The following is a 23905-nucleotide window of genomic DNA, read 5'->3' on the forward strand; positions in this document are numbered from 1 at the left end:
ATAACAAATAACATAACGTAACAAATAACATCATATAACAAATAACATCGTCACATAACAAATCATAGGAAACAGAGTGGAGGTCTTTTGTACCCCAACCTCCTCTTATTCCCCTCCCCAAGGCCACTGCCCTCCCAAACTTGGTGTTTATCCTATTTTAAAATGCTTTAATTACACATCTTTCCATGGTGAATATATTGGGCTGTTTTGCATATCTGGGAGCTTTATTAAAATGTCATCACATGGTCTATATCCTTCCGGAACTTGTTTTTGTCCTCTCCACATTGCAATTATGAGATATGTCTATTCAACACTCATTCTTCATTTAAAATGAAGATAAGCACAAAAAAATAAATGCTTAGTTAACAGAGAACAGGATAAAGCTTCCTTAATTTGAGAAGCAGCAATTTCCAGGATCCTACAGAAATGTCTTGCTTAATAGTGAAACATGAGAACCATTTTTGGTAAGACCCAGAACAAATTAAAAATGTCCACGGTGTAGTGGGTTGAACAGTGTCCCCCAAAAGAAATGCTGGGGCCAACTGTGGTGGCTTACACCTGTAATCCCAGCACTAGGCTGGAGAAGCACTTGAGGCCAGGAGTTGGAGACCAACCTGGACAACACAGGAAGACCCCTATTGAGTAAGGCGTTTCGGCAGGCTCACAGAAATTGCCCCTTATCCAGCCAGAATCGGTGAGCTAGGGCTGCCATAACAAAGTGGCACAAAGCGGGGACTTTGAACAACACAAAGATATTCTCTCACAGTCCTGGAGGCCAGAAGTCTGAACTCAAGATGTCAGCAGGGCCGTGTTCACTCTGAATCCTGTAGGGGAGAATCCTTCCCTGCGCCTCTAGATTCTGGTGGTTGCCGACAACCTTTGGCGTTCCTTGGCTTGTAGACCCATCACTGGAATCTCTGTTTCTGTTGTCATGATTTTCTCCCTTCCTCCCTCTTCACATCATCTTCCCTCTGTGTCTCTCTCCTCTCATTTTGCTTTGTTTTGTTTTTAAGAGACAGGGGCTGTGTGAGGCAGCTCATGCCTATAATTCCAGCACATTGGGAAGCAGAGGTGGGAGAATCTCTTTGAGGCCAGGAGTTCGAGACCAGTCTGGGCAGCATATTGTGAGAAGCATATTTAGTAAAATCAAGAACGCGATAAAGAGGTCCCTCTTGCTATTTTGTCAATGCAATGAGAAAACATAAAGAATTATGGCCGGGCGCGGTGGCGCAAGCCTGTAATCCCAGCACTTTGGGAGGCCGAGATGGGCGGATCACGAGGTCAGGAGATCGAGAGCATCCTGGCTAACACGGTGAAACCCCGTCTCTACTAAAAAATACAAGAAAAAAACTAGCCGGGCAAGGTGGCGGGCGCCTGTAGTCCCAGCTACTTGGGAGGCTGAGGCGGGAGAATGGCGTAAACCCTGGAGGCGGAGCTTGCAGTGAGCTGAGATCCGGCCACAGAACTCCAGCATGGGCGACAAAGCAAGACTCCATCTCAAAAAAAAAAAAAAAAATATATATATATATATATATATAAAAAGAATTAAGACCTGTAAACACTGGAAAGGATGAGTCAAAGCTGACAATATTTGGAAGCCGCGATCTTATATCTAGGCAGTTCGAGGGACTTCTGAACTAATTAAAGATCTCAGCAAGGTGATTCTTTAAAAGGAGCAGCTTTCTTAGGTTGCAGCAGTGAGTATTTGCAAATATAGAAGGAAAGAAAACCCTCTTCACAATACAAGGAAGGTTTGATTTACTTATTTATTTCAGAAACCTTGGTCTTGCTATGTTGCCCAGGCTGGTCTCGAACTCCTGAGCTCAAGCGATCCTTCTGCCTCCCACAGCATTGGGATTATAGACATGAGCTACTACAAGAAAAATTCTTGAACATTAAAGAATAATTATAGGAAGAGTATAGATTAAGCCCTTACATGTAGCTAAGATCTGAATAACTAAAGACACAAAGCTGGACACAGCAGCTCACACTTGTGATCCCAGCACTTTGGGAGGCCGAGGTGGGTGGATTACTTGAGGTCAGGAGTTCGAGACCAGCCTGGCCAACATGGTGAAACCCTGTCTTTACTAAAAATACAAAAATTAGCTGGATGTGGTAGCAGGCGCCTGTAATCCCAGCTACTAGGGAGGCTGAGGGAGGAGAATTGCTTGAATCCGGGAGGCGGAGGTTGCAGTGAGCCGAGATCTCACCGTTGCACTCCAACCTGGGCGACAGAATTACAAATGCCCACCACCATGCCTGGCTAAATTTTGTATTTTTAGTAGAGACGGGGTTTCACCATGTCAGCCAGGCTGGTCTCGAACTCCTGACCTCAAGTGATCCACCTGCTTAGGCCTCCCAAAGTGCTGGGATTACAGGTGTGAGCCACCACGCCCAACCAAGTGGTGTGTTTATTACAACTGATGGACTGACATTGACCTGTCATTACTATCTACAGTCCCTAGTTTAGATGAGGGTTCACTCTTGGTGTCCTACGTTCTACGGTTTTGGACAAATGTATAATGACATGTATTCACCATTATGGTATCAGACATACGGAGTAGGTTCCTAAAAATCCTCAGGCTCTGTCTGCTCACAAATAGATTTTTCAAAATTCCATTGAAGGATTGCCAAACAGATTTAAAAACAAACCTGACGCGCGGATTATCTGGAATATGATAGAGAGGTTGCAACTAGGGAGAAGAACCTCTTGAGGTCAGAGAATGAGGAGGGAGCCAGCTTTTGTTTTCGCTGTGGAGCTTGATGTTTCAGTTCCATGTGCACAGGTGACATTCAAAAAGCAAAATAAAAGGTTTAAAGATAGAGTAATTTAAATATCATCTAAAATATTTCACAAGAGTGGCTGAGAACGTTTTGAATAAAGAAGAATCGTAACAGGGCAGGGCTTGGTGGCCTCTCCCTATAATCTCAGCTTTTTGGGAGGCTGAGGCAGGAGGATCTCTTGAGCCCAGGCGTTCGAGACCAGCCTGGGCAACATACTGAGACCTTGTCTCTAAAATAAAATAAAATAAAAAATTGTGTGGTGGTGCACGCCTCTAGTCCCAGCTACACAGGAGGCTGAGGTGGGAGGATCGCTGGAGCTCAGGAAATCGAGGCTGCAGTGAGCCACTGTGATCACACTACTGCACTCCAGCCTGGGTGAAAAAGTGAGATCGACACACACACACCCACACACACAAAGTGCCATGCCTAGTAGTTATCAAAATATTATAAGCTGGCTTGGGTTTCCCTAGATGCAGAGCTTGAGACAAGGGTTTGGATACAAGTAGGTGATCTGGGAGGGGATTCCAAGAAGCACCAGCAGAGGACGGGGAAAGTGAAGACAGTCAAGTAGGGAAAGGAAAAAAGCCGATTCAGAGGCATCAGTGAGCTTCTGACCCACGTGGGTGACTGGACTCAGCTCCTCTGGGAGCCTCTGCACTCCAGGGAGATGGTACAGACAAGCTTTACAGTTCCCCTGTCTGTTGAAGGTTGACTCTAAGTGAGAGGGAATTTAGCCTGCAAGCTGTTTATGAAGGAATGTCCTTGGGGTCAACAATAGTAGAAGGGAGGTGGCATTTGTAGCGTCTTTTTTACACCAAAATATTCTCTAATTCTAACACTAGCCATCTGGAGTTAGCACCACATTCCACAAGTTAAAAAGCCGGGTCCCACAGGAATAACCCTATTTCAGATCCCACGTGCAAAGGGGATGCCCAGGCCACCCACACTTCCGCCTGCCCAACAAAAATTGGGGGTCTTCACAACTCCTTTCAGATCCAGTAATTTGCTAGAATGACACAGAATTCAGGAAAACATTCTGCTTATGTTCTTACCGAACTGAATCGGGTCTGTTTACCACATGCAATGGAAAACCAAACAACTAAACACAGATTTTGTAGAGATAAAAGTTTACTTCAAGGCAGCCAAGCAAGGAGAGAGGAGTCTGGCTCAAATCTGTCTCTCTGAGCTGGGGGCTGCTGTAGATTTTATATACAGAGGGTAGTGAGGTGTAACCTAATTGGATCACGTAACGAGGTGATGTGGGAGGCTTGATCTGATTGGATCATACCATGGGATGATGTCAGAGTGCAATCTGATTGGATCATAGATCATGCCATGTGGTGTCTGCTTCTTAATTCAGTCCCCATTTGTTGGATCGAACACTTAGGTTCTGCCTGTGGCTACTTGCTTGGGTCATCTGGGCATGATCAAGGTATGTACCTTGCAACCTGGGGGTCCAGGTAACTGAAAAATAACTTGCCATTTTACTACACAAAGTTGAACCAGATTGGGCTACTTCTGTGGCTGCAGTGTTTACCAGTTTCTGATAAAAGATACAACTCAGAAACAGCAAAATGGAAGAGATGCGTAAAAGAAAGGAGGATTTCGGGGTGGAAGGGGTTGCATCGAGCCTCCGTGCCTTCTCTGGGTGCCATTGGTTGACTGGGGGAATGAATTCCCTGGTGCTTCCAGCCTGCAGGATGAACTCTGGCAACCAGTAAGTCCCCAGTCAAAGGGGTGCAGGGGCTGGTAGACAGAAATTGAGCAGATGGTAGTTTGCACGGATGAGATAAAGCCTCAGGGGACGTAGCAGCTACACATGGCAATCCAAAAACTCTAATCTCCAAAAGAAAGAGAGAGTAGGTTAATGGAACACACCAAGGCCACCCTCCAGAGGCATTCCACACCAGGTCACTTACAAAGCTCCCAAGATGAACCAGAAACGCAAGCTCTACACCGGGGGACCTTGGAGGCATCCGAAGAAGGACCATGGGGATGAAGAATTTGACAGAGGCCAGGCACAGCGGCTCACGCCTGTAATCCCAGCACTTTGGGAGGCCAAGGCCATCAGATCGCCTGAGCTCAGGAGTTCAAAACCAGCCTGGGCAGCATAGCAAGACCTTGTCTCTACAAAAAGTGTGAAAATTAGCAGGGCTTGACGCGTGCCTGTGGTCCCAACTACTCAGGAGGTTGAGGTGGGAGAATTGCTTGAGCCCGAGAGACTGAGGCTGCAGTGAGCTGTGATCATGCCACTGCATTCCAGCCTGGGTGACAGAGACCCTGTCTCACAAAACAAAACAAAAATAAAGAATCTGATAGAGAACAGTCCCAGAGATTTTGTGAAGGTCCAAGGATGGAGAGAAGGAACCCTGGCTTAAAAGTGGTGAAGTTCCACTATGCCGCGTGGGCAATTGGGGATGCAGAGGCTGAGGAGAGAAGCTGCCCTTCATCTCTGGAGCAGGAGGCTGCAGACTTTTTGCAGATCCAGAATTTGGCAGCACTGCATTTGTCGTCATTCCAGCCATTGCCGTTAAATTCCACACAGTCTTCCTCCCCGATATTGTTGGGCTCTCCTCTGTTCCAATATTGCTTGAAGCTGCAAAACCCATACAGAATGTGAGCCTCTGCTCCCACCTGCTACATGAGCTGTGTTTCTACCTTCCGAAATCTTGATGCTTTTTCTTTTGAGACAGAGTCTCGCTCTGTCTCCCAGGCTGGAGTGCAGTGGTGCAATCTCGTGTCACTGCAACCTCCGCCTCCCGGGTTCAAGTGATTCTCCTGCCTCAGCCTCCTGAGTAGCTGGGATTACAAGCGTGTACCACTAGGCCTGGCTAATTTTTGTACTTTTGGGGGTTTTTTTGTTGTTTGTTTTGTTTTTGACACGGAGTCTCACTCAGTCGCCCAGGCTGGAGTGCAGTGGCGCCATCTCGGCTCACTGCAAGCTCCACCTCCTGGGTTCACACCATTCTCCTGCCTCAGCCTCCCGAGTAGCTGGGACTACCCGGCTAATTTTTTTTGTATTTTCAGTAGAGACAGGGTTTCAACATGTTAGCCAGGATGGTCTTGATCCCCTGACCTTGTGATCTGCCTGTCTCGGCCTCCCAAAGTGCTGGGATTACAGGCATGAGCCACCGCGCCCAGCCATTTTTGTACTTTTGGTAGAGACGGGGTTTCACCATGTTGGCCAGGCTGGTCTCAAACTCCTGACCTCAGGTGATCCACCTGCCTTGGCCTCCCAAAGTGCTGGGATTACAGGTGTAAGCCACCATGCCTGGCCTCTTGATGCTTTAATATCTTCCCTGGGCCGGGCGCGGTGGCTCAACCCTGTAATCCCAGCACTTTGGGAGGCCGAGGCGGGCGGATCACGAGGTCAGGAGATCGAGACCATCCTGGCTAACATGGTGAAACCCCGTCTCTACTAAAAAAATACAAAAAACTAGCCGGGCGTGGTGGCGGGCGCCTGTAGTCCCAGCTACTCGGAGGCTGAGGCAGGAGAATGGCGTAAACCCGGGAGGCGGAGCTTGCAGTGAGCCGAGATCGCGCCACTGCACTACAGCCTGGGTGACACAGCGAGACTCCGTCTCAAAAAAAAAAAAAAAAAAAAATAAATATCTTCCCTGCATGTGTATGCTGGGCACACATTGCTCTGCACACCCCATGGTGTTTGAGTGACACTGCCTTGAGTTCCTGCCTCTCTTGCTGCACCTCATCCTTGAAAGAACTTCACCTATTGAGGGTGTGATTTTCTTTTTTTCTTTTTTTTTTTTTTTGAGACGGAGTCTCGCGCTGTGTCACCCAGGCTGGAGTGCAGTGGCGCAATCTCGGCTCACTGCAAGCTCCGCCTCCCAGGTTCAGGCCATTCTCCTGCCTCAGCCTCCGAGTAGCTGGGACTACAGGCACACGCCACCACGCCCGGCTAGTTTTTTGTATTTTTTTAGTAGAGACGGGGTTTCACCATGTTAGCCAGGATGGTCTCGATCTCCTGACCTCGTGATCCGCCCGCCTCGGCCTCCCAAAGTGCTGGGATTACAGGCTTGAGCCACCGCGCCCGGCCATGAGGGTGTGATTTTCAAATACAAACCAACCAGTCTGGAGTCCACACCCCCAATCACCTGCCTTTCTGGGCTCTTGCATTCATACCCACTCTCTTCCTTTTTTCTGACTCAGAGTCTCACTCTGTCACCCAGGCTGGAGTAGTGCAGTGGCATGATCTCAGTTCATTGCAACCTCCGCCTCCTATGTTCAAGTGATTCTCTTGCCTCAGCCTCCCAAGTAGCTGGGACCACAGGCGCATGCCACCACACCCGGCTACTTTTTGTATTTTTAGTAGAAATGGGGTTTCACCATGTTGGCCAGGCTGGTTTCGAACTCCTGGCCTCAGGTGACCCGTCCGAGCCAAGTGTCAGACAGCTAGGGACAGAACCTACCCCCCAGAGCCTGCCAATATAGGACTCATACCTGCCAATCCTAAGCCTCCTTGCCTGGCCCTGTCTGTTCCTTCCCACGGAATCTATAATAAAGGCTCTGGCTGACAGTTGCCCCCTCTCTGTCTCATGACCCACCTGGTGCTTCATGAGCTGTGATGTGTCCTCTCTCTAGGGATCTGTCAATATGACAAGCTACTCACAATGGTAGGTGTCTCCTGAGCTGGTGGCCTTACTAGACCTCAGACTTCCTATTAATACACTATATTTTAACACACCCACCCATGGGGTAAGCTCCTCTTGCAGCTCTGCTGGTGGAATTCTAGGCACCTGCCATGCTGTCTGCAGGTGAGTATGAAGACCACTTAACTCAGTAAAAACCCCCAGATTCTTGGATCTAGGGTGTCAGGGAGTTGGGGAGGATCCCCAGGGAAAGTTCAAGTCAGAGTTTGACGATTCCAGCCCCAGGAGATAGGGTGCCCCTTCTGAGATCTACCTGGTTGACAGAGGTGAGTCGTCCACCCATTGCCACATGTCTTCCTGATTTAGGTCTGAAAGTCCCATCCAGGCGAAGCGGTTACTTCTGGAAGACTGCAGCTGTAGGAAGTTCTGGAGGGTAGAGGAGGAGTCAGGAGGGAGCTCTGCTTCCCATTTTCCAGGCTCTGTCTCCCCATCTCTTGGCAGGAAGTTCTGCTTGTAGGCTAACCTTCAGCCTTCTGGTACACTGGGTCCTGAGCCCCCTCGTGTCTGAGTCTCTCTCACATGTGTATCCCACGGCACATGTGTCCTGACGTGCACACATCCATGCACAGCTGGCCTCTCCTCACACACTCTTGCTAACACTGCGTGTTTATCCATTTTATACATTCTGTGCATGTCTGCACACATTTACTCGTAACTGGGCTTAATGTATTGGAGTCAGATCCAACCATTTCCTAATTGCTGGTCATGTGCATCTCCTTTCAGCTCTGCACTGAGTGACATCACATTGACAGCTTGAAATCAGCCACCTGGCCGGGCGCGGTGGCTCACGCCTGTAATCCTAGCATTTTGGGAGGCTGAGGCGGGCGGATCACGAGGTCAGGAGATCGAGACCATCCTGGCTAACACGGTGAAACCCCGTCTCTACTAAAAATACAAAAAATTAGCTGGGCGTGGTGGCGGGCGCCTGTAGTCCGAGCTACTTGGAGGCTGAGGCGGGAGAATGGCGTGAACCCGGGAGAGGGAGCTTGCAGTGAGCCGAGATCGCACCACTGCACTCCAGCCTGGGCGACAAAGCAAAGCGAGACTCTGTCTCAAAAAAAAAAAAAAAGAAAAGAAAAGAAATCAGCCACCATGGGAATATTTACACCAGGGAAACTGGCAGACACGACACATCAGGTTCTTCCCCCAGAGAGCTGGTTGTTAACCACTTGTGGCATGCCACTGGGGGTGACTTATAGTTTATATTTTCCCCAGAGCTTTCACACATGTTCAGATTTGGTTTGTATCTGCTCTAAGGGTACCTGGGACTCCCTCATTCATATCCTTCTCCTCCCATCTTTTTAAGTGGAGCAAAGCCTCTCTTCTGCAAAATCCTCTCTGAGCACCTCCTCCCTGGTTGGCCAGAAGCCATGCCCCAGGCCAGGACGGGGACCCCCACCAGGTGTACCTGCTCCTCAGCACTTTTGATTACGACGAGCTGGGCCCCCACCTCCTGGCAGGCGGTGATGGAGTCATGCCAGTTCCGCTGGGAGTTAGACATGAAGTAACAGTTTCCTTGGAAGAATGTCCACTCCCAGGGACAGGGGCGGCACAGGCGTTCTGTTGCGGGAGGCCGGTCAGGGCTGGGCTCAGATGAGGTCGTCCATATTCCTGTATCTGCCCAGCCTTCAAGGTCTTGAGAGTCGGAGCTCTTCCTTGACTGTCCACGCTGGGTGGACCATTCCCCTCCCCACTTCCCGAGACCCTCCCCCATCCCCATGAGAACCTGGGAGTCCTGGCCCCATCTCCCCCAGACTAGGAGAAGTCGGAGCTTTAGAGCACAGAACAGAAGGCAAGAGACCAGCTTGATTGAGTGCCTACTGTGTACCTGGCCCACTGAACACCAAGTGCAAGCATCGCTGTTAATCTGTGTTCTTATTTCACAGAGGAAGAAACTGAGGCTCAGAGAGGGTTAGTGACTCAAGCAAAGTCACACACCGTGGAAACCCTCCCAGGCCCAACGACCCCTGGCATCTGGCCACTCACCCACAGCAGCCTTCAGCTGGGACAGGTCCTGGGAGATCTCGTCCTGCTTGGACTGCTCCAGCCTCTGGGAGCTGGGGTTCTTGGAGACTGGGACAAGGAAAGAAATTGCAATGATTAAACACCTGCTGTGTGCCACGCCCTACATTGCCCCCCTAAGGACGTCATTTCTGAGCACAAAAAATCTTGTTTAAATCCTTTTTTGGATAAGGAAAACTGACACCCAGAGAAGGCAGCAGGGAAGGGGCAGAAGAGCCTGTCCTCCTCCCCTCCCCTGCCCTGGAGATGAGAGTGGTCATGGGGAAAGGCCTCTGGAAACCCAAAGGGACAGAAGGCCAGCTTTTAGCTCTTCGTTCGTCTTGGAACTGGCCACCCCAGCTGCGTCTACAGCAGAAGAACCAGGCCTGGGAGGCCAGGACTCTCAGAGCCCGCTGCTGACCTTGGACAAGGATGGCCACCAGCAGCCCAGTGAAGAGTGTGAAGAAGAGGAGTGGCAGCACCAGGGGTGCGGGGCCCAGACACCCTGCAGGAGAAAAGATTGCTTGGTTCCAGCATGCCAGTGCCCAAGCCTCAGCCTGGCCCAGGGAAAGCCTGGCCACAGCCCCACCTCCCCAAATGGCAGGAGTGAAAGCCCCAGCCCCAACTCTCCACGTGGCAGGAGTCAAGTCCCCAGCCCCCACCTCCCCAGCCCCCAGGAACCCAGGCCCCAGCCCCCACCTCCCTAGGACCCAGGAGTGCAGGAACCCAGCCCTTACTTCCCAGGTGCCAGGAGTGAAGGCCCCAGCCCCCACCTCCCCAGCCCCCAGGAACCCAGGCCCCAGCCTCCACCTCCTAAGGTATCAGTAGTCCACGTCCCAGCCCCTACCTCCTTAGGATGCAGGAGTCCAGGACCCTGCTCCCACCTCTCCAGGATCCAGGAGTCCAGACCCCAGCCTCTACCTCCCTAGGACCCAGGAGTCCAGACCCCAGCTTCTACCTCCCTAGGACCCAGGAGTCCAGGAACCAAGCTCTCACCTCCCAGGTTCCAGGAGTGAAGCCCCCAGCCCTTACCTCCCCAGGACCCAGGAACCCAGACCCCAGCCCCCACCTCCTCACATCCCAGGAGTCCAGACCCCAGCCTCTACTTCCCTAGGACTCAGGAGTCCAAGTCCCCAGGCCCCACCTCCCCAAGACCCAGGCCCATAACCTCCACCTCCCCAGGACCCCAAAACCCAGGCCCCAGCCTCCACCTCCTCAAGTCTCAGTAGTCCAGGCCCCAGCCCCTGCCTCCATAGGACCCAGGAGTCCAGGCTCCCAGCCCCCACCACCCCAGGTCCCAGGAATCCAGGTCTCAGCCCCCACCTCCCCAAGACTCAGCCTCTACCCCCTCATGTCCTAGGAGTCCAGGCCCCAGCCACCAGCTCCCCGGGACCCAGGAACCCAGGACCCAGCCTCCACCTCCCCAGGTTCCAGGAGTCCAGGCTCCAGCCACCTGCTCACCAGGACCCAGGAGTCTGGGAGGTTCTGTTCTCTCCTCCCTTCCAACTAACCCTTCTCTACCTGCTAAGCTCTTGTAGCCTCGAGTCTGTCGGAATCCAAAGTCTCTTGGAAAAAAATTCATACTGCTAGTTATCAGCTCTTCCTCTTCTAAATGGATAAATACGAACTCAGAGCCTGGGCAGGCTGAGGCCAGGGCTAGCCATCCCCTTCCCACCCCAGGATCCCAAAGCATCCCCAGGATCCTAGAGCACCCCAGGATCCCAGAGCCCCAGCTCAGCCTCACCCAGGAGGCCCAGCGGCTGCGCCCTTGGTTCCTTGGAGTCACTCATGTTTCCCCCACCGTCCCTCAATTTCCAGAACTTCTGGGGACCACAATGCTGATTTCCCACCCCGCGATTCTCACTCCCTAAATCTCTTCTTACTGAGGAAGAAAAACAGGAAACTGGGTAGGGATATAACACCCAAAAGGCCGGTGGGAGGGGTCAGAGCATGAGATGGCCCTGACCTTGCAGGAATTTCAAGGAGCTGGTGGGGAATGGTCTGAGGTTGACAGGGAGAAGGATTCATCCACTCCTTCCATAGTTGAGCTGCGTGTTGCTTTTAATGAAATCCAGTAAGTTCTAATGAAAAGTGACTTCGTTATACCCCTCCACCTAGGGCAGGGATGGGCAGGCAGTCCCCCTAGTTCCTGGAACCATCATCCTCCCTGACCACACGCTTTGTTGCTGTGATCTGCTGATGTCCTCATTTATGAGAATTTTTGCTGACTTTGGGAGTTGAGGCTGAATCAGAATTCCTTGTTTATTTAATGCCTATGATAGTCAAGCACTTTTCTAGTAAGTTTATACGCTCATTCACTTGAATCTTCCTACCCTATGGTAGATCATATGATTTCCGTTTTGCAGACGGGGGATACTAAAGCACAGTGAGGTTATGTAACTGGCCCAAGGTCACACAGCTAGTAAATGGGACATCTGGGATTTGAACCCAGACAGTCTGCCTCAATGACAGTCAAAGACAGTTCACCAAAAGACAGTCAAATGGCATCAAGGAGGAAATAAAATATTCATAATGGCTTTGAATTGTTCCCAAATTCCTAAATTTGGTTCTTTCCAAATTGGAACAACCTGTGTGGTCACCAGCATATATATATATATATATATCAGATATATGACATATATATATGACATATATATCTGATATATATGATATATATATATCCTTTAAAGGATATATATCCTTTAAAAAGGAAGGACACTGGCCAGATGCAATGGCTCATGTCTGTAATCCCAGCACTTTGGGAGGCCAAGGCAGGCAGATCACGAGGTCAAGAGTTCAAGACCAGCCTGGTCCATATGGTGAAACCCCATCTCTACTAAAAAAAAAAACCACAAAAATTAGTCAGGCGTGGTGGTGCATGCCTGTAGTCCCAGCTACTCGGGAGGCTTAGGCAGGAGAGTCGCTTGAACCCGGGAGGCAGACGCTGCAGTGAGCCGAGATCGCGCCACCGCACTCCAGCCTGAGTGACAGAGTGAGACTTTGTCTCAAAAAAAAAAAAAAAGAAAAAAGAAAGAAAAAAAAGAAAGGACATTCTGACACATGCTACAACATGATGAACCTTGAGGACAACATGCTAAGTGAAATAAGCCAGTCATAATAAGACAAAGGCTGTATGAATCCATTCAGACAGAGTCGTCAGATTTATAGAGACAGAAAGTAGAATGGTGGGTGCCAGGGGCTGGGAAATGGGGAACAGGGAGTCAGTGTTTCCTGGGAACAGAGTTTCACTTGGGAAGATGAAAAAGTTTGTGAGATGAATGGTGGTGATGGTTGCACAACAAGGTGAATCTACTTTGTAAAAGAAAATAAAATTTCATAGGCTGGGTACGGTGGCTCACACCTGTAATCCCAGCACTTTGGGAGGCCAAGGCGGGTGGATCACCTGAAGTCAGGAGTTTGAGGCCAGCCTGGCGAATGTGGTGAAACCCCGTCTCTACAAAAAATACAAAAAAATTGCCGAGCGTGGTGGCGGGTGCCTGTAATCCCAGCTACTCAAGAGGCTGAGGCAGGAGAACTGCTTGAACCCGGGAGGCAGAGGCTGCAGGGAGCTGAGATTGCACCACTGCCCTCCAGCCTGGGCAACAGAGTGAGACTCTGTCTCAAAATATAAAAAAAATAAATAAAAATCATTTGGGCTCCACCTACCCGACAGATAGATTTTCAAAATTCTATTGAAGGATTTCCAAACAGGTTTTATTTATTTATTTTATTTTTTATTTTTTTTGAGACGGAGTCTCGCTCTGTCGCCCAGGCTGGAGTGCAGTGGCCGGATCTCAGCTCACTGCAAGCTCCGCCTCCCGGGTTCACGCCATTCTCCGGCCTCAGCCTCCCGAGTAGCTGGGACTACAGGCGCCCGCCACCTCGCCCGGCTAGTTTTTTGTATTTCTTAGTAGAGACGGGGTTTCACCGTGTTAGCCAGGATGGTCTCGATCTCCTGACCTCGTGATCCACCCGTCTCGGCCTCCCAAAGTGCTGGGATTACAGGCTTGAGCCACCGCGCCCGGCCTCCAAACAGGTTTTAAAACAAACCTGACAAGCTCATTATTTGGAATATAATAAAGAGGTTACATTCTTTACTTGGGAATAAATAGCAAAGCTACAAGTGGGGACAGTAACCTCTTGAGATGGGAAGATGGGGACGGAATGAGCTTTAGTTTTCACTGTAGAGATTGATACGTTTTGGTTCTGTGTGCACACGTGACTTATTCCACAAGTAAATGAAAACCTTTAAAGCCAGAGTAGTTTCAAAAATCATCCAAAAATTGCACAAGAATACCTGAGAACATTTTGATAGAGAAGAGCCACGACCAGGCAGGCCATAGTGGCTCATGCCTGTAAACTCAGCACTTTGGGAGGCTGAGGCAGGAGGATGAGTTGAGCCTGGGAGCTCAAGAACAGCATGGGCAACACAGTGAGACCCCATCTCTACAAAAAATTTTTTAAAAGTAGCTAGATATGGTGATGTACAAGTGTGGTCCCAGCTACTCAGGAGGCTGAGGTGGGAGGATCACTGGAGCCCATGAGGTCAAGGCTGCAGTAGGTCATGATTGCACCTCAGCACTTCAGCCTGGGTGACAGAGCAAGACCTTGTCTCACACACAAAAAGAGCCATGCCTGGTAGTTATCAAAATATATTATAAGCTTGGCTTGGGTTTCCCCCAGTGCAGAGCTTGAGACAAGGATTTGGATATAAGTAGCTTATCTGGGAGGAGATTCCAAGAAGCACCAGCAGGGAATGGGGAGAATAAAGAGAAGCAGGTAGGGAAAGGAAAGAACCCAATACAAAGGCACCAATGAGCTGAAAAGGGCAACTGGGCCCAATTCCCCTGGGAGCCTCTGGGAGACGACACAGAACAAGCCTCACAGTTCCTCTGCCTGTTGAAGGTCAACTCTAAGTAAGATGGAATTTAGCTTACAAGCTGTTTATGAAGGAGCGTCTTTGGGATCAACATCAGTAGAAGGGAAGTGATGAAAAAAATTCTCTAATTCTAACACTAGCTTCCTGGAATTAGCACCATATTCCACAAGTTAAAGGACTAGATCCCAAAAGACTGACCCCGCTTCAGATGCCAGGTGCAAAGACAGTGCCTTTGCACTGTCTACCCACACTTATGCCAGGCTGGCAAAAAACTGGGGCTTCCGATAAGCCTATCTTAAGTTCAGTAATTTCCTAGAATTATTTAGAGAACTTAGGAAAACATTTTGCTTATGCTGTTGCTGAACTAAATTGGGTCAGTTCCCTGGCTCACAGTGGAAAATCAAACACTGAAGCACTGGGGTTTTGTAGAGAGAAAAATTTATTCCAAGGCAGCCAAGCAAGCGGACACGAGTCTGGCCCAAATCTGTCTCTCCAACCTGGGGGCTGGGGCAGATTTTATACACAGAGAGTAGTGAGGCATGATGTGATTGGATCTTGTAATGAGGGGATTCAGCAGGCTTGATCTGATTGGATCATGCCCTGGAGTGATGCCAGGGCTCAATCTGATTGGATCACAGATCATGCCACGTGGTGTCCACTTCTTAACTCAGTCCCTGTTCCTCCGTCTGAGCACTTAGGTTCCGCCTGGATCTGCACACTTGGTTCATCTGGGCGTGCCCAGGTACGTAACTTGCAACCTGGGGGTCCACAGCAACTGAAAAACAACTCACCATTTTATTACACAAAGTTGAACCAGATTGGGCTGGATCTGCGGTTACAATGTTTACCAGTTTATTATAAAGGATACAACTAGAGGGGCGGGGCAGTGCCACCAAGATGGCTGCGCCCGAGAAGATGACATTTCCAGAAAAACCAAGCCACAGAAAGTACAGGGCCGCCCTGAAGAAGGAGAAACGAAAGAAACGCCGGCAGGAACTTGCTCCACTGAGGGACTCAGGACGCTCACAGAAGGAGGAGGACACTTCTATTGAAAAACAACAGCTAGAAAAGCTATGGGGAAGAGAGACGCAAAGATTACATGAGGAGTGATTGCTGAGCAGAAGGCACAGGAAGAATTCAGAATAAAGAAAGAAAAGGAAGAGGCGGCTCGAAAACGGCAAGAACAAGAGCGAAAGTTAAAGGAACAATGGGAAGAACAGCAGAGGAAAGAGAGAGGAGGAACAGAAACGAGAGGAGAAGAAAGAAAAACAGGAAGCTGTCCAGAAGATGCTGGATCAGGCTGAAAATGAGTTGGAAAATGGCGCCACATGGCAAAACCCGGAACCCCGCCTTGGATTTCAGAGTCATGGAGAAGGATCCAGCTAATTGTTTCTTCTACAGTAAAACAGGAGCTTGCAGATTTGGAGATAGCTGTTCACGTAAACATAATTTCCCAACATCCAGTCCTACCCTTCTTATTAAGAACATGTTTACAGCGTTTGGAATGGAGCAATGCAGGAGGGATGACTATGACCCCGACGCAAGCCTGGAGTACAGCAAGGAAGAAACCTACCAACAGTTCCTAGATTTCTATGAGAATGTGCTGCCCGAGTTCAAGAACGTGGGGAGAGGCCGGGCACGGTGGTTCAGGCCTGTAATCCCAACACTTTGGGAGACTGAGGCGGGTGGATCACGAGGTCAAGAGATAGAGACCATCCTGGCCAACATGTTGAAAACCCGTCTCTACCAAAAATACAAAAATTAGCTGGGCGTGCACACCGCACCCAGGAGAGGCACAGTTCACCAAGTAGAGGAAGAAATAGTGACCGCAGCAGGGGCCGGTGCAGCCAGAGCCAGAACTGCAGGAGCCCTCACAGCTGGAGCCAAAGTTCTCTAGGTCCCGAAGTCATGGCAGGAGGAGATCAGGTAGCAGAGACAGAACTATTCAGAGTCCCAAATCCAAATAAACCTGTTTTATTCTTACAAAAAATAATAGGCCAGGCACGGTGGTGCACACCTGTAATCCCAGCACTTTGGGAGGCTGAGGCGGGCAGATCTCCTGAGGTCGGGAGTTGGAGACCAGCCTGACCAACATGGAGAAACGCCATCTCTACTAAAAATACAAAAAATTAGCCGGGCCTGGTGGCACATGACTGTAATCCCAGCTACTCAGGAGGCTGAGGCAGGAGAATCACTTGAACCCGGGAGGCGGAGGTTGCGGTGAGCCAAGATCGCGCCATGGCACTCCAGCCTGAGCAACAAGAGCGAAACTCCATCTCGAAAAATAATAATAATAATAATAACATAAAGAATACAACTTCGAAACAGCCAACTGGAAGTCATGTATAAGACAAAGGAAGATGTGGGAGGTGGAAGCGGTTGTGTGGAGCCTCCATGCCTCTCTGGGTGCCATTGGTAGACTGGGGGAATTAATTCCCTGGTACTTCCAGCCTGCAAAATGAGCTCTTGCAACCAGTAAGTCCCCAGTCAAAGGGGTGCAGGAGGTGGTAGGTGGAAGTTGAACAGATTGTAGGTTTGCATATATGAGATAACGCCGCAGGGGACATAGAAGCTACACATGGCAACCCAAATATTCTGATCTCGGAAAGGAAGAGAGAGTGGATTCTTGGAACACAAGTCCACCCCCCCAAAAGCATCCCACACCAGCTCACTCATAAAGCTCCAAAGATGGGCCAGAAAAACAAGCTCTATACCAGGGGAACTTGGAGGCATGACAAGAAGGACAGAATGTGGACCCAGCCTTCTAAAGGAGAAAGAATCTGACAGAGAACAGTCCCAGAGATTTTGTGAAGGTCGCAGGATGGAGAGAAGGAATTGTTAAAAGTGGGTGAAGTTCTGCTACTCAGGAGGGGGGTTTGGGGTGGTAGGGGCTGGGGAGAGCAACCGTTCTTCATCCCCGGAGCAGGAGGCCACGGACTTTTTGCAGATCCAGAATTTGGCAAGATTGCATTTGTCATCGTTCCAGCCATTGCCCCTAAATTCCGCACAGTCTTCCTCCCCAATATTGTTGGGCTCTCCTTTGTTCCAATACTGCTTGAAGCTGCAAAGCGCATGCAGAATGTGAGCCTCTGTCTCCCACTCCCCCCGCCCCGGCTACATGAGCTGTGTTTCTACCTTCTGTCGTCTTGGTGCTTTAATATCTGCCCTGCGTGTTTGTGCTGGACATGAATCCCTCTGCATACCTGATAATATGCCTGACTCACGGTGCCTTGGGTTCCTGCCTCTCTTCTCACAACCTGTCCTTGGGTGGACTCCACCTATTGAGGGTGTGATTTTCAAATACAAACCAACCAATCTGGAGTCCATACCCCCAGCCACCTGCCTTACTGGGCTCTTGTACTCCAAGCCACTATCCTGTGCTAATCAACCCAAGGCCAGATGATAGACAGCTAGGGGCAGCCCCTGTGCCCCAGAGCCCACAAATGCTTCATACTTCCCAATCCTAAGCCTGTTCACCTGGCCTTGACCTTTCCTTTCCATACAAACCATAATAAACGCTCTGGCCCACAGTCACCCCTCCCCACCACTCTGCCTCATAGCAGACCCTGGTGCTTCCCCAGGTGGCCCCCAGCTGTGATGTGTCCTCTCTCTAGGGATCTATGTATATGAGAAGCTATTCACAATGGTAGGTGTCTCCTGAGCTGGTGGCCTTACTTGACCTCAGATTTCCTATTAATACACTATATTTTAACACACCCACCACGGGGTAAGCTCCTCCTGCAGCTCTGCTGGTGGAATTTTAGGCACCTGCTATGCTGTCTGGAGGTGGGTAAGAAGACCACCTTCCTCAACTCAGTAAAACTCCCAGATTCTTGGGTCTAGACTGTCAGGGAGTTGGGGAGGGATCCCCAGGGGAAGTTCAAGTCAGAGTTGCAGAGCCCCAGCCCTAGCGGATGGAATGCCCCTTCTGAGATCTACCTGGGCAACAGAGGTGAGCCATCCACCCATTGCCATGTGCCTTCGTGATTTAGGTCTGAAAGTCCCATCCAGGTGAAGCGGTTACTTCTGGAAGACTGCAGCTGTAGGAAGTTCTGGAGGGTAGAGGAGGAGTCAGGAGGGAGCTCTGCTTCCCATTTCCAGGCTCTGTCTCCCCATCTCTTGGCAAGAAGTTCTGCTTGTAGGCTAACCTTCAGCCTTCCAGTACACTGGGTCCTAAGTCCCCTCGTGTCTGAGTCCCTCTTACATGTGTATCCCACAGCACATGTGCCCTGATGTGCACACATCCATGCACAGCTGGCCTCTCCTCACACTCTCCTCACACACTCTTGCTAACACTGTGTGTTTATCCATTTTATACATTCTGTGCACGTCTGCACACATTTACTCGTAACTGGGCTTAATGTATTGGAGTCACATCCATTTCCTAATTGCTGGTCATGCACATCTCCTTTCAGCTCTGCACTGAGTGACATCACATCGACAGCTTGAAATCAGCCGCCATGGGAATATTTACACCAGGGAAATTGGCAAACAGAACGCATCAGGACTTCCTCCCCCAGAGAGCTGGTTGTTAACCACTTGTGGCATGCCACTGGGGGTTACTTATAGTTTACATTTTCCCCAGAGCTTTCACACATGTTCAGACTTGGTTTGTATCTGCTCTAAGGGTACTTGGGACTCCCTCATTCATATCCTTCTCTTCCCATCTTTCCAAATGGAACAAAACCCCTCTTCTGCAAAATCCTCTTTCAGCATCTCCTCCCCTGTTGGCCAGAAGCCATGCCCCAGGCCAGGACGGGGACCCCCACCAGGTGTACCTGCTCCTCAGCACTTTTGATTACGACGAGCTGGGCCCCCACCTCCTGGCAGGCGGTGATGGAGTCATGCCAGTTCCGCTGGGAGTTAGACATGAAGTAACAGTTTCCTTGGAAGAATGTCCACTCCCAGGGACAGGGGCGGCACAGGCGTTCTGTTGGGGGAGGCCGGTCAGGGCTGGGCTCAGATGAGGTTGTCCATATTCCTGTATCTGTCCAGCCTTCAAGGTCTTGAGAGTCGGAGCTCTTCCTTGACTGTCCACGCTGGGTGGACCATTCCCCTCCCCACTTCCTGAGACCCTCCCCCATCCCCATGAGAACCTAGGAGTCCTGGCCCCATCTCCCCCAGACTAGGAGAAGTCGGGGCTTTAGAACTTAGAACAGAAGGCAGGAGACTGGCTTAATTCAGTGCCTACTGTGTACCCGGCCCACTGTAAACACCGAGTGCCATTATCACAGTTACCCTGTGTTCTCATTTCACAGATGAAGAAACTGTGGCTCAGGCAGGGTCAGTGACAAGCAAAGTCACACCACACAATGACCATCTCAGGGCCAAGGAGCCCTGGTTCCAGGAACTCACCCACTGTAGCCTTCAGCTGGATCAGCTCCTGGTAGATCTCCTGTTGCTTGGACCTGTCTGGCAACCCATCGACTGCAGCCTTCAGCTGGGTCAGCTTCTGGTAGATCTCCTGCTGCTTGGATTTCTCTGGGAGATCACCCACTGCAGCCTTCAGCTGGGATAGCTCCTGGTAGATCTCCTGCTGCTTAGATTTCTCTGGAAGCTCACCCACTGCAGCCTTCAGCCGGGTCAGCTCCTGGTAGATCTCCTGCTGCTTGGATTTCTCTGAGAGCTCACTGACTGCAGCTTTAAGCTGGGTCAGATTCTGGTAGATCGCGTCTTGTTTGGATTGTCCCTGACTTAGGGAGCTAGGGACTTTGGACACTGGGTCAAGAAAGAAAAGGAACTGCAATTATTAAACACCTACTGTGTGCCAAGCCCTGAAGTGAGCCCCACGGGGACATCATTTGTGAGAGCCAAGGTCTCCGTTAATCGCCTTTGAAGATGAGGAAAACTGACACCCGGAGAAGGCAGCACAGAAGGCCAAGGACAGCCAGGTTCTTCCCCTCCTCCTCCTCCTCCTCCCTCTCCTCTCCTGCCCTAGAGTGGGGAGGAGCTGTGGGAGAGGCCCCTACAAACCCCCAGGGACAACATCTTGACTCTCAACCCCACCTCCCTCCCAGACCTGGCTGCCCCAGGCTGTGTCCACAGCCAAAAGCCAGGCCTGGGGACCCCAGACCCTCAGAACCTGCGTCTGACCTTGGACAAGGAGCCCAGCCAAGAGCGTGAAGGAGAGGAGTTGCAGCACCAGGGGGCCATGGCCAAGACACCCTGAGAGAGGATACATGCGTCAGCCTGCCAGTGTCCCCACCTGAGCCTGGCCCAGGGGGAGCCTGGTCTGAATCTCTCAGCACCCCAGGACTCAGGAACCCCAGCCCCAGCCCCCTCCACTCCAACACCTGGGAATCCAGGCCCTAGCTCGCACCTCCCCAGGACCCAGAAACCCCATTCCCAGCCTACCCCTCCCAAGGTCCCAGGAACCAGGTACCTGGTTCTACCTCCCCAGGATCCAGGAATCCAGGCCCCAGCCTCTATATCCCCAGGTCCCTGGAACCCAGGCTCTTAGCCCCCACCTCCCCAGGACCCAGGAACCCAGGACCCAGCCTTCCCCTCCCCAGGTCCCAGTAACCCAGGTACCTGCTCCCGCCTCCCCAAGACCCAAGAATCTGGGTCCCAGCCCATACATCCCCAGGTCCCAGGAACCCAGGCCCAAGTCCCCACCTCCCCATGATCCAGGAGTCCAGGCCCAGGCCCCCACCTCTCCAGAACCCAGGAGTCTAGGCCCCTGACCCTACCTCCCCAGGACCCAGGAACCCAGGCTTCAACTTCTGTCTCCCCAGAACCCAGGAGTCTTGGCCCCAGCCTCCACCTTCCCAGGAACCAGGAATTCAGGCCCCAAACTCAACCTCCCCAGTTCCCAGGAGTCCAGGCCCCCAGCCCCACATCCCCAGGACCCAAGAGTCCAGGCCCCAGCGTCCAACTCCTCAGGACCCAGGAGTCCAGGAGTCTCTCTTCTCTCCTCCCAAGCTGCTAACTCCTCTCTACCTGCTAAGCTCTTGTAGCCTCGAGTCTGTCGGAATCCAACGCCTCCCAGCTGTTCCTCCTCTGAATGGATAGACGTGAACTCAGAGCCTGGGCAGGCTGAGGCCAGGGCTGGCCATCCCTTCTCCCTTCCCAGAATCCCAGCGTCCCAACCCAGCCTCACCCAGGAGGCCCAGCTGCTGCAGTCTTGGTTCCTTGGAGTCACTCATGTCACCCCACTCTCCCGCAGTGTCCAGAACTCCTGGGGGCTGGAGCTTTTGTTTCCCATCCTGTGATCTTTACTTCCTAAATCTAGACTCCCACAGGAAGAGAAACAGGAAGTTGGGTAGGTATCTGTCACCCAAAAGGCTAGTGGAAGGGATCAGAGCATGAGAAGGGCCGGATCTTTCAAGAATTTCAGGGAGGGGGTGGGTGATGGTTTGGGGTTGACAGGGAGAAGGACTGGTCCACTCATGGATGGCTGAGCAGTGAGATGCTTTTAATGAAATCTGATAAATTGTAAGAGAAAGCTACTGTGTTACACCCCCTCCACCTAGGGCAAGGGTGGGCAGGTAGCACCCCCAGTTCCTGGAAGCACTGTCCCTTGTGACCTCCTGGCTTTCCTGCCTTGAGCTGCTGCTGTCCTCATTTTTGGGAATTCTTGCTGCCTTTGGGAGTTGGGGCAGAATCATAATTGCTTGTTTATTTAATGCCTAGGCTAGTCAGGTACTTTTCCAACAGCTTTATCAACTCATTCATTTAATGTTCCTACCCTTCAGTAGATCATATGACCTCCATTATACAGATGGGGAAACTCAGGAGGCACTGCAAGGTTGGCTGACCGGCCCAAGGTCACATAGCTGGTAAATGGTGGGGTTGAGACTTGAACCCAGACAGTCTCACTCCACAGTGCATGCTGTTAACCAAAGAGTGAAGCAGTATCAAAGAGGAAAGAAAAGATCCATAGCAGCTTTATTTAGAATGATCTGAAATTGGAATAAACCCTGTGCCCACCAGCAGGTGAATGATAAAAAATATAATGGCATATTTAGAGATTGGAATACTATACAGCAATGAAAAAGCTAAGTACTGATTCATTTAATAACATAGATAAATCTCACAAAACAGGAAAAGGACCAAGACAGAGTGAGTACACACTGTAAGATTTGATTTTATGTGAATTTCGAGAACAGGCAGAACTAACCTTTGAAGGAGACTCAGAATGGGAATTATCAGGAAGGAACCAGTGGAGATTGACAATGGAGTTTCTGTATGCTGGAAATGTTCTATATTTTGATCATAGAGATGTGCATCTACCACATATGTGTTAAACCTCAATGTAAAGATGGAAAATACCTATATGTATCATAATCAAATAGTGGTTTTGACCTGATCTTTACTTTGTATTCTTAAAATGTTTTAATTTTAGAATAATTTTGGGTTTATAGCGAAGTTGCAAATGTAGGAAAGAGATTTCCCATACGTAAATTTCTAACCTCGGGATCCCCAGTGTGAACCCAGTTTCTCCTAATGGTAACATTTCACATGGTAATGAGGTAGGAAACTGGTAGAACTTGTTTTTTGGCCACAACCCTGCAGACCTACACAGAATCTGGTCCAGATGAGATGATGTGAAGAAACCAGCTGGAACCAGCAGATGGCAACAAAAGCAATCCCTGGCTGCCTCATTGCTCATGGGTATCAGATGCTCCCACCAGTGCCCTGACTATTTACCAATGCCATGGCAACGACCCAGAAGTTACCACCTCTTTCCACGGAAACAACCTGGATGTTGCCGCCCTTTTCCTAGAAACTTCTAAAGAAACTGCCCCTCAATTTGCATTGACCCACCCCTTAACTGACATATAACTGAAAGTGAGTTGACATGAGTATAACTACAGTTGCCAAGAGCTTGTATGTTGTTGACTCTGGGTGCACTGCCTATGAGTTAGCCCTGCTTCACAGGGAGCAGTACCATTACATAAAAAATCTCTGTCTAAGGCCAGGTGCGGTGGCTCATGCCTGTAATCCTAGCACTTTGGGAGGCTGAGGTGGGCGGATCACAAGGTCAGGAGTTCGAGACCCTCCTGGCTACATGGTGAAACTCCATCTCTATTAAAAATACAAAAAATTAGCCAGATGTGGCACGTGTCTGTAGTCCCAGGTACTCGGGGGGCTGAGGCGGAAGAATTGCTTGAACATGGGAGGCTGAGGTTGCAGTGAGCTGAGACTGCAACACTGCACTCCAGCCTGGGCGACAGAGTGAGATTCTATCTCAAAAACAAACAAACAAACAAGAAAACGGTGGCTCACACCTGTAATCCCGGCACTTTGGGAGGCCAAGGTGGGCACCTGAGGTCAGGAGTTCGAGACCAGCCTGACCAACATGGAGAAACCCCATCTCTACTAAAAATACAGAATTAGCCGGGCATGGTGGCTAATACCTGTAATCCCAGCCACTTGGGAGGCTGAGGCAGTAGAATCGTTTGAACCTAGGAGGCAGAGGTTGTGGTGAGCCAAGGTTGTGCCATTGCACTCCAATTTGGGCTACAGAGTGAGACTCCATCTCAAATAATAATAATAATAATAAACCAAATAAACAATTTAAAGTAAAAAACCTACATAAGTATCGCAATAGATCAAATTAAAGTGTTCAATA

General features: G+C 50.3%; 2 protein-coding genes and 1 pseudogene across 2 annotated transcripts; 1 reads left to right on the forward strand and 2 right to left on the reverse strand.

Moving 5' to 3' along the window:
• Window positions 1-5178: 5178 nt before the first annotated feature.
• LOC112612558 (CD209 antigen-like protein 2) lies at window positions 5179-11242 on the reverse strand. The gene is made up of 7 exons (XM_025367232.1): window positions 11197-11242; window positions 10974-11060; window positions 9874-9957; window positions 9438-9524; window positions 8860-9011; window positions 7705-7817; window positions 5179-5380 (listed from the first exon to the last, which is right to left on the reverse strand). Exons 1-7 carry the CDS (start codon window positions 11240-11242, stop codon window positions 5179-5181), a joined length of 771 nt encoding a protein of 256 aa, XP_025223017.1.
• A 3516-nt stretch (window positions 11243-14758) lies between these two features.
• Window positions 14759-17066, forward strand: LOC112612866 (annotated as a pseudogene).
• Window positions 17067-17190: 124 nt separating this feature from the next.
• On the reverse strand, window positions 17191-21560 carry LOC112612557 (CD209 antigen). Its single transcript, XM_025367231.1, has 7 exons — window positions 21431-21560; window positions 21271-21330; window positions 20425-20496; window positions 19687-20049; window positions 19110-19261; window positions 18271-18383; window positions 17191-17392 (listed from the first exon to the last, which is right to left on the reverse strand). Exons 1-7 carry the CDS (start codon window positions 21474-21476, stop codon window positions 17191-17193), a joined length of 1008 nt encoding a protein of 335 aa, XP_025223016.1. The 5' UTR covers window positions 21477-21560.
• Window positions 21561-23905: the final 2345 nt, after the last annotated feature.

This window comes from Theropithecus gelada, chromosome 19, assembly GCF_003255815.1.
Source record: "Theropithecus gelada isolate Dixy chromosome 19, Tgel_1.0, whole genome shotgun sequence".
Classification (NCBI taxonomy): domain Eukaryota; kingdom Metazoa; phylum Chordata; class Mammalia; order Primates; family Cercopithecidae; genus Theropithecus; species Theropithecus gelada.

Bases quoted from the DNA above. Each gene is read 5' to 3' on its own strand.
- LOC112612558 (XM_025367232.1), bottom strand. From the start codon at position 11,242: ATGAGTGACTCCAAGGAACCAAGGGCGCAGCCGCTGGGCCTCCTGG. The intron at 9,958-10,973 runs GTAGAGAAGGGT...TTTCTCCTGCAG, and splicing joins AGGCTACAAGAGCTTAGCAG to GGTGTCTGGGCCCCGCACCC. The intron at 5,381-7,704 runs GTAGATCTCAGA...TGGGTTTTGCAG, and splicing joins GACTCACCTCTGTCAACCAG to CTTCAAGCAATATTGGAACA.
- LOC112612557 (XM_025367231.1), bottom strand. From the start codon at position 21,476: ATGAGTGACTCCAAGGAACCAAGACTGCAGCAGCTGGGCCTCCTGG. The intron at 18,384-19,109 runs GTACACCTGGTG...TCTACCCTCCAG, and splicing joins TCAAAAGTGCTGAGGAGCAG to AACTTCCTACAGCTGCAGTC. The intron at 17,393-18,270 runs GTAGATCTCAGA...TGCGCTTTGCAG, and splicing joins GGCTCACCTCTGTTGCCCAG to CTTCAAGCAGTATTGGAACA.